The 12,977-nt window shown below is 35.1% G+C and overlaps 1 protein-coding gene across 1 annotated transcript in view; it reads left to right on the top strand.

Moving 5' to 3' along the window:
- The window catches only part of LOC149804350 (GTP-binding protein 2-like), a 56,072-nt gene that overhangs the window by 29,322 nt on the left and 13,773 nt on the right, over positions 1-12,977 (top strand). Inside the window, exons 9-11 of the mRNA XM_089939253.1 lie at positions 1,704-1,762; positions 4,392-4,563; positions 9,581-9,742. Coding sequence (XP_089795379.1) covers positions 1,704-1,762; positions 4,392-4,563; positions 9,581-9,742 — 393 coding nt within the window. The remainder of the gene's footprint in view (positions 1-1,703; positions 1,763-4,391; positions 4,564-9,580; positions 9,743-12,977) is intronic.

Here is a 12,977-nt window from a genome sequence, read left to right as displayed (position 1 = left end):
CTACAAAATCTTGTAATTACTCCCCTAAATGGATGATCATTATGACATGGGGTTTTTACCAAAGACTTTTAACAATGTATACTTTGTCCTAAATGAAGATGGTGCTAAGCTGACATCTATTATGTATACTACAAAAGGTTAATTGAAAATCTTGTGATAGCTGAAGAATATAAGAAGAAGAAGGAAATTGTCTTATCTTGAATTCCTGGAAATTCTTTTCATCAAGTAGTGTCAGTCCCTTCAAGGGACTCTTGCTTTAGATGATTGTTGTGATTACTACAGCTAAAAAAACGAAACTGATGAGCAGCATAACAAACTGGGTATTATGTAGTCATTCACTTAACATCTATACTTGTTATAAGATGTCCACTCCAGTAGCCTAGTGGTTAGAATGTCTGCCTCAGATGCAAAAGGTCATGGGTTTGAACCCCGACTGAGTCATACTAAAGACTTATAAAAATGGTATTAATGGCTGCCTTGCTAGGTGCTCAGCATTAAGAAGTTAGTGTTGGGACTGGTTGGCTTGGTGTCAGGATAATGTGACTGAGAGGGTCATCATACTACATGTCTGCGGCATGATGTCCAAGTGCTAGATATCACAATAAACCGCCACACTGTAGACATCATAACGATATGACTGAAAAATTGTTAAAGCTACGTTAAAAGTCCAACACACACACACACACACACACACTCTTGCTTATAAGTCAAGTCCAACTGCGAACTGCACAAACTCAGATCTGCCTGCACATAGTGTGCTGGCACATCTGGGTGTGTTTAGTTAGTTGGGAGTAATCAGTAGAATAAACAACATAGACCCCGATCTGCAGGCATATTATGCTATGGCATATCAGGATCTTTGTTGTTGTCAGTTTGACTCAACTTGTAAGCGAGTATAAGTGTTAAGCGTAAAGGTGAAATATTAAAGTGGGATTTATATAGTAATTCACTTACAAGTGAGGGTGATATATTAAACTAGGTATTACATGGTGATTCACTTACATGTAAGAGTGATATATTAAACTAGGTATTACAGGGTAATGCACTTAGGTGTATGGGTGATACATTAAATTAGATATTACATGGTGATTCACTTACATGTAAGAGTGATATATTAAACTAGGTTTTTACATGGCAATTCACTTACATATAAGGGTGAGATATTAAACTAGGTGTTATATGGTAATTCACATAGGTGATTATTAAACTGGAAATTATGGTAATTCACTTAAGTTTAAAGATGATATGCGAAACTAAATCCTAGGAGGCTTGTTATGGGGTCATATATGATGTTTGAGAAAGAGGAGTGCAAAATATATAAAAGTTGTGCCTAACTAATTTGTGATTTTAAAATATCCTAATAATTACTAATTATTAGTTTCACAAAATAATGTAATATATACATTTTTATGCCATTAACAGATTTGTTGTTCTAAGACCATAGTTTCTGCTCTCCTTTTAATTAGAATGTATCAAGTAATGATGAGATAGAATCACTTGTTTCTCAGGTATCCATTTATAAATTATAGTGATCAATTCCCATGCAGCAAGTTTGTGGGCATTATTATAGTGGCAGATATCTGATGATCCCATATGCAACCATCTTCGATATCCAAATAGAGAAAAACTGTTACTGGAAATGGGGTAATTAACAGTTATCTCTTAGTTTTATTCATTTTTCTTATTTTATTTTACATTTATAGATAGATGGCGTGTTCTCAGTGCCTGGTGTTGGGAGTGTGGTTGGGGGACAAATACACACGTAAGTACTTTATTTTCCACAAGGCATATTGTAGTATATTGTTGCACTGTAACATTATGAATTCACTATACTGAAATGACTTAGACAAGAAATAAATGTTAGCATTTTCCCTTCTTGTTCCATCTCTGTTTAGAGTCAAAAATGTATGAAAATGATTACCTTCATTACCATTCTCAGGGGAAGTTCATTGGTCTTAAGTCCAATAAAGATCAGGTATGCATCACATCATATCAGAAAACTCGTCAGTTATTTTGCTTTCTTCTGTTTTAGCTCTCCTGGTCATAGACCTGAAAAGCTTGTAGGAAGGTCTGTTGTTCATTATATGTTCTCTGTTTTTTTCTTGATCCATGCATCTGTTCTTGTGCCTATTAAATGTTAATATATATCTGCATCATACATGCCAACCATTACGCTTTTGGCATAATCATTGTGCTTTTTTTCCACCATATTATGCATTGCGCATAACTGTATTAGGATTACGCATTTTCGATATTTCCTCCTCCCAAAAAATTAATAATTTTTTTTCTCATTTTTACTACATCCCATTAATCCCACAGACCGTATTCTAGAAAATATGGCTTCTATGTAACTACGACATAAGAATACGCTTGTCTGAAGACTTGTATGCACTTTCCTAACAGTATTATGTTCTGTTTGTAGCAGATGCCCTACTTCAAGAAACATGCAGGTTTCTAGTTTCAACTTTTGACCTAGGTTTCTATTTATAGCAGCTGTATGGCTTAGTTAGGAGAAAACAGACTGGTTTTCTAACTTTTAATCTTTGCTAGCAGATTCTTTGTTCTAATTCAGAACAGAACCAGTCTATAGGTATTTGGTGCTAAAAGTCAAGTCAGATTTATTTTAGACGATGCATGTTAGAGCAAAAATATTTTTCAAATAATTTCGCAGATGGATTTGGAAAAGACAAAAAACCGATTCAGAGATGAATACATGAATTACACAATACAGCATTCCATTCTAGGGATCTTCATGCCTTTGCAGGCTGCATGGACAGGATTTTAATACTGGTCATGGTGGTAAAACAAGAAACCTTGAATTAGCTCGTTTACTAACTTCACTACTGAGGTAACTTCTTTTTGTACAGCAGAACTAAATTGTGGACATGAATTTGATAAATGCAGATGCTTTTTCTACCGAGTTCTTAATAAAACATGGACAACCACTAACGGTAGAAGACTACATTGGTTCTTTGTTCAAACAGACGTTTCCTGATTCCAAAATTGCAGAAAATGTGCATGTGCAAGAACAAAATCATCTAATATTATTAGGTGTTTAGCAGAAGATACTTCATATAAAATTGCAGAAGCCATGAAAATTAAGCCATTTAGTATTGCAACAGACAGGAGTAATGATTATGACAAAAAGTTGTACCCAGTCTGTGTAAGAGACTTTGACAATGAAAAGGGCAACGTCAGAGAGCTCTTCTTTCGTTACCGGATTTAACAGTAGATTCCACTGGAGAAAACATTTTATTTATTTTCTTGATAATACTTTGAATAAACTTAAGTTGGCGTAATTGTATGGGATTTTAAGCTGATACTGCATCAGTGATGACTGGAATTCATAAAGGAGTCGAATTCTATATTCTGAAAAATGTCTCCATCGTTGTATATATCAGGTTGTCTCTGTCATATGATGCACCTTGTTGCAGGAAAAGCTGCTGATAAGTTAGAAGAACTCCTGAAGTATCAAGTTGGCACTCCACTCTACCTGACAATGTACTTCATATGGATAGAGTTGAATTTTTCATCTTATTTCCCAGCTAAAAGACCCAATAACTGTAAGCTATACATTTCCTCCTCTTTGTCAGGTTATGAAAGGAATATTGGTTCTTTACCATTCTAATGCAGACTGTGGGAGATTGTTTAGTATTGTTCACAAAAATAAAACTGAATTCAGATTCAGGCTCTCTAACCCAGCGCTTAGTGCTTTAGTGGTGTGCAAAACATTCATAATCTCAGCTGGTACAAAGTGTTGTGAAATGTAATACTCTTTTTGTCCACTTGGGTTACACTTTTTCCTTACCTGGGGTTGGCATGTATGCTGCGTCAGTGAATATGGTCCTGAGCTTATATCAAATATGGCTGACAAAAGTACTACCTATAAATTCTTATTATCACTACTCTTGAATGGATGGTTGTGTCAACATGGAGTTTTCATCAAAAGATTTGTGATGTCTTGCTGGTCTGAAATGCAAATGGTGCCTATATTACATCTAATATGGTATCCATCTGGAAAATCTTGTTATTGCTAAAGATTGTCAGAGATGGTTTCAATACACCAGTTAAAAACAAGAAATGATCTTATCTTGGATTCCTGGAAATTCTTTTTAGGCAAATGAGCATCACTCTCTTCAAGGGACTCTTGTTCTTGGAGCCTGACCTTAAATGACTTGAAGTCTTCCAACAGAGGTCTTTTAAGTCATTTTTGTTAGGCCCACATTTGTAGGAAGTGAGACATGGCAATCACTCTTTTGATGGTAGTAGTGTTACCGTCATCATCAATATTTTGGTAATGTTTTCATTAAAAAGTCACTGTAGTGCATTTATCGTAGGTTCCAAATGCAGGTCCTGGCCATCTTGTTTACTTGTTTCCACTGTTATTTCAGTGGTTCTATTAGAGAAGGAGACAAGCTGATGATAGGACCTTATGATAATGGAGGTTTCAAAGAAGTGACTGTTAAGACTGTGCACCGTCATCGTCTCCCATGCCGGCTTATTCAAGCTGGCCAGGCAGCCACTGTTGCACTCATTGATGTTGAGAGAGAAAATATCAGAAAGGTACAAAAAAATAACTGGATTGAAATTCACTTGTTTCAACTGGATATGTGTAAACATCTTGTGCTAGTTTTTTAGTATCCCGCTGGAAATAATTGTTACGAAGAGGAAACAGGTTTTTGTCATAGGGATAGCTTATGGGATGACCATCATCCATGCATATATCATACATACATTAGACAATGCAACTCTTGCAAAGCGTCTTAGATGATTTCCATTAAACTTCACACACATATTCATCTCAAGTACTAGTTGGTCCAAAATTAAAAATTGTACTGCTTGGCATCCAGTATGGTTGTCAAAGTGGCCATCTTGAAAATCTTATTATCACTACTCATTCTAAATGGATTGTTATATCAACACGAGTTCTTACTAAAAGATTTTGCATGATATCCTGAACACAGATGGTGCTGATCTTATATCATTATGACAGCCATCTTGAAAACCTTGTTACTGCTATTCCTGATGAACAGGCATTGGTTTTTCATGAGAATTATAACATCTAGTGCATCTCAGTGAAAATGGAGTCAGTCTTTACATTTAATATGTCTGTATTGCTGCCTAGGTGGCCATCTTTAAAATCTTGATATCATTTTTTATTCTTAATGGATGGTAAGATTAATATATAATTTTCAATGTGTTTGCCAATCTGACATCTGATACATCTGCCATTGCACCCATCCTAAAAATCTTGTTAGGTAAAAAAAAAAGTGTGTTTCTGGTTGGCCAACCATCACTGTGTTTCATTGCCAACCCTAACACCTCACCCCCATCCACCGGTAAAAAAGAGCCCCCCCCCATTAATTTTTAAATTTTTTCTCTCCTGAAATTGAGTTGTGCATCTAATTGATATGGTTTAACCTGGTACTTGAAGTGCTCAGTATATTACATATACTAATCATTATAATATTTATAACTTTTTGTAAAAATTATTTTAAAACGTCTACCTTCACTAATTTGAAAACCAGTGTAATAGGAAACACATCATATCAGTATACATCTTACGATGTCTTGTTATTCCTAAAGAAAAAATGCTGACAGCCTGATATCCAGTACCAGACCTGCCAACCCTTAAGATTTTGCCATAAGTTTTACGAAAATGACACTTAAAATATGGACTTTGGGAGTTGTTGTTGTTGTAGAGTTTAACACTTCTTTTCAGAACAAGGTAGGCTATACATGGTGGCCAGTATAAATGGTGGAGAAAGAACCCTGGAAAGCCCCCAGAAAGAACCACCAACCCACGAGAAGCTACTGGCAAGCTTTCTCACATACCCACATTGGCTGAACCCGATACTCGAACCCACAAAGACAGGTGAGATGTCAGTGATCCGTAATGGTGAGCACTTTAGACCACTTGGCCATTCAGGGCCCCCAACTTTGGGAGTAAAAGCAAAAACTATGGGAAAATGATTGTTGCCAAAAATTCCAGATAATTGGTTCATCCATGTTTGATTTGGATCTGGATTTCTTGTTAGAATTGGTGGAATTAGATGGGGAACCAAACTAACTTGCAGTATTTCAGATGCATAGAACTGCACATAGTTTTTCATGTAAAGAATCAGCATGATCAAACTCTTGATTATAGATGTTTTTGAAAATGGCATCCAGCAAGCAATGTATTTTGATGACGAAATGGAAATTAAGCCTCTTCAAGTGTTATTAATCAGTACAGAAGAATAAAAAGGAATATTCAGATTTTTGTGAATAAAAGCAGGAAGCGATACATTTATGTTTATTGGACATCAAGTGTCAGTTTGATTATGTCTCGTGGTGGGAGATACGATTGACATCGTCATGTGAAATGGGAAAAAATTCCAAGAATTACATCAAGTTGAGAGATAGCAACAAGCCGTTGAGCAGCATAAGGTTTGTAACTGAAGTTTGTGCAACTGTACTAGTAGCAAATAAGGACAATGTGTACCTTACAAATTTTCCCGTTGAACATAATGTTTCAGATACCACACTTTTAAATACGTTTTCCAGCTTTTACAATAGCAGTTTATGATATTTTGTTACACCTTACTGACAACTGGTCAAACTTAAGGGGAAAAAAACAACTGCCTTACTGAGATGGTCCCATCAGGGTTGGCAGGACTGCAGTACCTTTGCCATGGTGGCCATTTTGAAATGCTTGTTATTGCTATTGCTCCTGAATGGATAGTCTTTACATGGGTTTTTTGCTAAAATACTTTTTATATATGATGTTTAATTGGTATTACGGTTGCAAGTTTATTTGTTTGGCACAAACATCATACCACTTACACCTGTATATTATTTTATCATATCATTGATTCTCCAATGGACATGACCTGTTCATGTACCAGGCGAGATTTTTTTCGCAGCTTTGGCAGAAATTTCTTTAGCATTCCTTTTTGTCACCACTGACTCTTTTGGCTCAATGTGCAATCATTACTTTTCCTTCTCAGTGAGAGCCTTTTTCCTTTCAAGCTGGTGCTTATATTGGTGACATGCAGTGCGCATATTCTGACAAAGGGCTACATCTGTTCTCTCATGCAAGAAATCTTTCTTCTTATGGGGCCGAGTGGTCTAAAGCGCTTTCCGTTACAGATCACTGCCATCTCACCTCTATCTGCGTTGGTTCGAGTCTTGAATTCAGCCAGTGTGGATATGTGAGAAAGCTTGCCAGTACTTCATATGGGTCAGTGGTTATTCCTGGAGTTTGACCGGGTTCTTCCTCTACCATTAATACTGGCTGCCTTGCATAGCCTATCGTGTGCTGAAAAATGGTGTTAAACCCCACAACAATTATTTAAAAAAATCACAATGAATAGAAAATGTTAATCAGGTCTCAAACATATGTATTTCTCAATACCTAACCTCCCTATAAATATGACAGGATACCTAATTAAATCATTTAGCTTCTATTTGGATTTTGTTGTGACATGACTCTGTCCTCTACTCCCAAAATGATATATTGAAAATATTGTTACAGCTACTCCTTTTGGACTAATGTTGTATTGTCATGGGTTTTAACTAAAAGACTTCTTGTATTCTCAGATTGGTCCTGCATATAAATGGTGTTGATCATTGGAGCCCTCCTTAAAATCTGCCGTCATAAGTTCTTTTGGAGGATTGGTTGTGTTGACTATAACTTAAACTCTGCTTACTATATGTAGAGGGACCTAAATAAAAATGATGGCCAGAATTTGTGTAATCTGATAAAAACTACTGCTATGAAATGGGAATACCAGCATTTAAAACAAAAAAAGGAATGTTACCTCTAGACTTTTTGTATGTACAACAGTCTTGTTCGAGTATTGACTGTCGTGAAGCACCTGTAATGTAACCTTTTTTAGGACTCTTGCACATCATTCTGCCTGGTTGTAGTTATGACCAGCCACGAAGGGGTATTTAGCATTAACCTTTTAGAAGGTCGAATTGTTAGTGTGGTGACAAAATCTACATCATATCCTAGAACATTAGAGGGGAAAAACTTTAAACAAGGTACATATCTTGCTGATATACATTAGGTTATGGGCTTAAGGAAAAATAACAAAATTGTGAGAATACAATCATTGCAAACTTTTCCAGGTTGTGGCTTGCCCAGGGTTGGTCTGGCTGCGGGTTTTCTTATATTAGATTATTGATGGAGTTGGACAGGGTACCAGACTAAATAAACAGGAGTTATTCAGACACTAATCGACAGAAGTATAAAAAGGAATATTGACATTCATGACCCTGCTTGAAAAAAAGCTGGAAAGCAGCAATTAACATTTATCAGATATATAGTTGTGTTGATTTGAATATTACTTATGTTTGGAGAGATATGTAGCTCCAGTCATGTCAAATTAAAATGCAAGAGACAGAAATTATATAGAGTTAAATGATCTAGTAGGGTGATATTGACCTTTATGGGGTTCGGAGCTGCAGTTTCTGAAACTGAACTGGCGGTCATTATGGACTAAATGTATTTTACAAACTTTTTAGTTGAGCGTAATGTTGCCTACTTCTGATCACACTTCTGAACTTTTTACACATTTTCCAAGTCAACAATAGCAGTATTTGATATTTCATTACACTTACTAAACATTGGTCTTATCTGTGGAAAACTGTTAACTGCCTTACTGAGAATGTCATATTAGGGTCAGTAGGTCAATGTCTGGTTCTATTTATGCCCTATCACAAAGGGGCCTGTAGTGTTAGTTTTTTGACCTTACATCCGTCTGTCTGGTTCTAGGTATGGGCATTGTAGCGAGGTTTTGGTGTCCCATGACCACATGTCTAATTTTTTTTACTCTTGTCAGGAATTTATTCATCAGAATTAGAATTACTTCAGTCGATACAAATGTCAAACTGCACAAGGTCAAGTTCTTGACTTTAGGTTCTAATTAATTTGCAGGCCATACGTTTGATTTTAGAGACTTGACTTTAGGTTCTAATTAATTTGCAGGCCATACATTTGAGGTCAGATACTTGACTTTATGTTTTAATTAATTTGCAGGCCATACATTTGAGGTTAGAGACTTGACTTTAGGTTCTAATTAATTTGCAGGCCATACATTTGAGGTCAGATACTTGACTTTATGTTTTAATTAATTTGCAGGCCATACATTTGAGGTTAGAGACTTGACTTTAGGTTCTAATTAATTTGCAGGCCATACATTTGAGGTCAGAGACTTGACATTAGGTTGTAATTAATTTGCAGGCCAAACATTTGATGTCAGATACTTTAAAATAAGAAACTTAGTTGCAGGTCTGCATTTTTTAAATTTTAAGTAAATTATATTTGTATCACTTATAGTTATTTACTTATTGTTTGGTATGTAATACATTAATTGGTTTTGAACCTGTGGTTCAGATAAGTAAATAAGTACACTTGCAGTATGTTTAGTAAGTTGGTGTAAATGTCTGTTTTGAGATATAGCTGATACATTATGTATTCTGTCATGCATTATGCTTTGCAAGCTGGCCACCTTGCTATTGTTGTTTTGTAATATCACAATATTGTTAATAGACTTTTTTAAAAAACTCATATGTTTTCTTTTCTGTTGGACAGGGTATGGTTTTAGTCAGCTGTCAGCTTGCACAGTCCTGTATGGAGTTTGAGTGTGATATATTTCTCCTGTTCCACAACACTAGCATACATGAGGGGTTCCAAACAACTGTGCATGTTGGCAATGTGGTCCAACTAGCCAACATTATTAAGATTAAAGATAAGGTATGATAATTTTTGTATATATATCATTTAAATTTTGCCCTCAAATCCATCAGAATTAAAATATTAAAACATTCTTGTAACAAGTACACTAGTGAAACTATATTTGTAGTGTCATCAAGGATGAAATAAATTAGTATTTATTAGATCCTTTTTGTTCCAAGTCACATGCTTGAATATACACTACAGTTAAAATGTTTTCACCTCTAAGAAAAAATGACATGTATTCCAAAAAATGGTGAAGTATAGATTGGAGTACACCAAAAATCGGCCTTGCATTCAGTCGTCAATCATTGATATACATTATGCTTTCGCACAGTAGTGTGCCGTGAATTTTAGAATTGGGAATGTATACAGTGGCTTGTATTGTTGCTTACAATTCAGTTGTCATACATGTACAATATAAAAATATTATTGTAAAGTTCACATATGAAAGATAAATTACAAGCAACAATATGAGCCCCTGTGGGCTTGTGGCAGAATGATGTCAAAGCACACTGCTAACAAAAAACATATAGATATTGGGAAAATTAGGAGCGCTCCCAGCAGATTTCAGCTCTGGAGTACTTTAAGCCATGTACTCAAGTCCTACAAGCTACCAAATGCTGAAGAATTGTTTGTGAGTTTTCTTGTTGAATATAACCTGCTTTTTCACAGTTGGAGATCAGCAACAGTGACCGTGAAAGAAAAGAGTATTTCTTATTGGGAGGAAAATAGGACAAACTTTAGTATCTACTTAGGTGCTGAGAATTTGCAGCAATTTAAGTCACCAAAGTTAACCAGCTGCTAAGAAGTCTGAACTGTTTGGAAAACTATTTACCATAGCACAGTTGAGGAAATTCAAGTCTGCCACAGCATCCTATCATGACAAATAGTGTGAAGTTTGTGTATATCAGCAAATTAGGCAGCAAATAAATTTGTACATGTAATCTGTGTAAATAATGTTTTATTTTTATTTTGGGATTTTTATATAATGTAGTACTGACTATCAAGATAGATGGAGCTAATTTCATGGTATAATTTTTCACTAATTGTTTTCTAAATTCACTAATTTTTATCCCTTTTTTCACTATCTGCAAGTCTAAAGGGTTGGCAGCTCTGCTGAAGTGTCAGTTGTATCATTATACCCATTTATTCTAAGTATACAAACTCCTTGGTTAGAAATCATATTTGTACTTCATTTTCGAATCAGATTAAATAAGTGGTAGGACTTGTACACAGAAACTTGTTGCTGCCATCCAGTACCAAAAATGACATAGATTTCTTTAATATTTATATCATTGCTTTTATGGTTAACATATGAAATATATATGGTTTTATATGTCCAGTTTGTGCTTTGTAAATTAAGAAGCGTTTGTGCACATCAAACAAAAAATACAAAATAAGTACTTGCTGTGTGGTTTTTTGGACTCTATACAGCTAGTATAAAGTAATCAAGATCATTCTGTCATTAAGTGATTCTGCAAAAACTGAAACAGAACAAGCAAGAGGTGTACAAAAGCTCATAATGGGGTCTGTGAGCATAATAATTGCCTACATTGAGTAACGTATTTATCAGGAACTGTCTGGTACTAAATGATAACTGGATTGTACATAACACTAGCTTTGTGTAGTTCACAATGGAAACTGGAAACTGATTTCACCCACTGGGTTGACCTACCATTCAACTGACATTTGCTTTCTTAGGTAAAATTCACAAAGTTTGGAATTGAATACCCAAACAACAGATGCACACTAGCTGTGATCCCCAAGGAAACCAGAAGATAAACTTGAACACCACATTAATAATATATATTTGTAATAATGACACATTACAAAAAGAAATTGTTTTTTGAAGATGAATAAATTATATTCATTATAACTGCCTTCAAAGACAAATTAGAATGAATACATTGCATGATAGAAGATTATGCTGTTTATTAAGGCAGTCTAGACTAATTCTTGTCCAGGACTGTAAGTAGTAATTGGGAAGTATCAACACTAAGGGGAGTGAGTGCATGTTGATAAAGATGAATGCATTTCTGAATTAAATGAATTGCAAACACAAATGACAATAGCCTCCATTGAGACCACAATGCCCATGTATTTAATTATAAGCATGTATTGAGACAGGTGTTGTATGAATCAGGGAAAACATAGTCTTGATGAAGTTCGACATTGTCTAAAATCAGTTTGATTAGTAGTCCCATCATGGTCCTACTAGTAATTAAAGATCAGTCAAGTTATGAAATGTTTCAGGTTCCAGCATGCACAGACCTGCCAACCCTCATGATATTGGCATGAATTTCATGACTCGAGATAGCGATTCACGCATTCACGCCACATGCAAAAACAACACAAATTCCAGATTTTTCAATCGGCTTAAATCAAGAATAAAATAATGTTTGCTGTATTGCTTGTTGCAATCTTATTAGAACTATATTCAGTTGTTCGGTTCGCCCAGTAGCAAGCATTGTAAAATATATAATTTATAATCTGTATTTAGAACAGATGTTTTACAAATACTCATAAAGAAAACCGAGGCCCAACTGATCTTTTTATAAATGGCATATGTTCATACTCATAGCAACTTCAATTTTTTTAAACAGACACTAAAAGAAGACAGCTTTTTTGAGTGTAGAAATTATTTAGATACTGAAAGATTAGCATATCTCATAATTTACTTGAGTTATATTTTTCCAGGCATGTGCCGACACCACTAATCAGCAACCCTTTGATGTTTCATCTTCTGGATTAATACCATTTCCTAATTAAGCTACACTACACTTAAAATGTTTTCACCTCCAAGGAAAAAGATATGTATTCCACAAAAAGTGAAGCATAGATTATAGTGCACCAAAAATTCAGCCATGAAACTTACATATACATTGCAAGTCTGGAGGGTTGGCAGCTCTGCATACATAAGGCAAACTTGCACCAAATATGAAGGAAAGAAAATTTTCAATGAAAAATAAAATCCCATGAGCATGTATCCATGAGTAACTTTCATAAGGAATCACATTGGTACAAATCCACAAGTACATTTACTTAGGAATCACATCGCATGTATCTATGAGTACTTTTCATAGGATGTATGTCATATTGTTAAAATGTAAAAACATAAGGCTTAAAAATTGCTCAGATCTTCGGAAAGGTAAACCAAGTTGTTGAGAGACCAAGACAAAAAAAGTTTAGATAAAGGTTTAAAAACCACATGAAAATGGGATTGGTTAGAGGTAAAAGTTGACGGAATTTTAGT

Source organism: Sinohyriopsis cumingii, chromosome 2 (genome assembly GCF_028554795.1).
Source record: "Sinohyriopsis cumingii isolate HCF-2022 chromosome 2, ASM2855479v2, whole genome shotgun sequence".
Taxonomy (NCBI): domain Eukaryota; kingdom Metazoa; phylum Mollusca; class Bivalvia; order Unionida; family Unionidae; genus Sinohyriopsis; species Sinohyriopsis cumingii.
The sequence above is the reverse complement of the archived record's forward strand: the minus strand, read 5'-3'. Positions and strand labels throughout refer to the sequence as shown.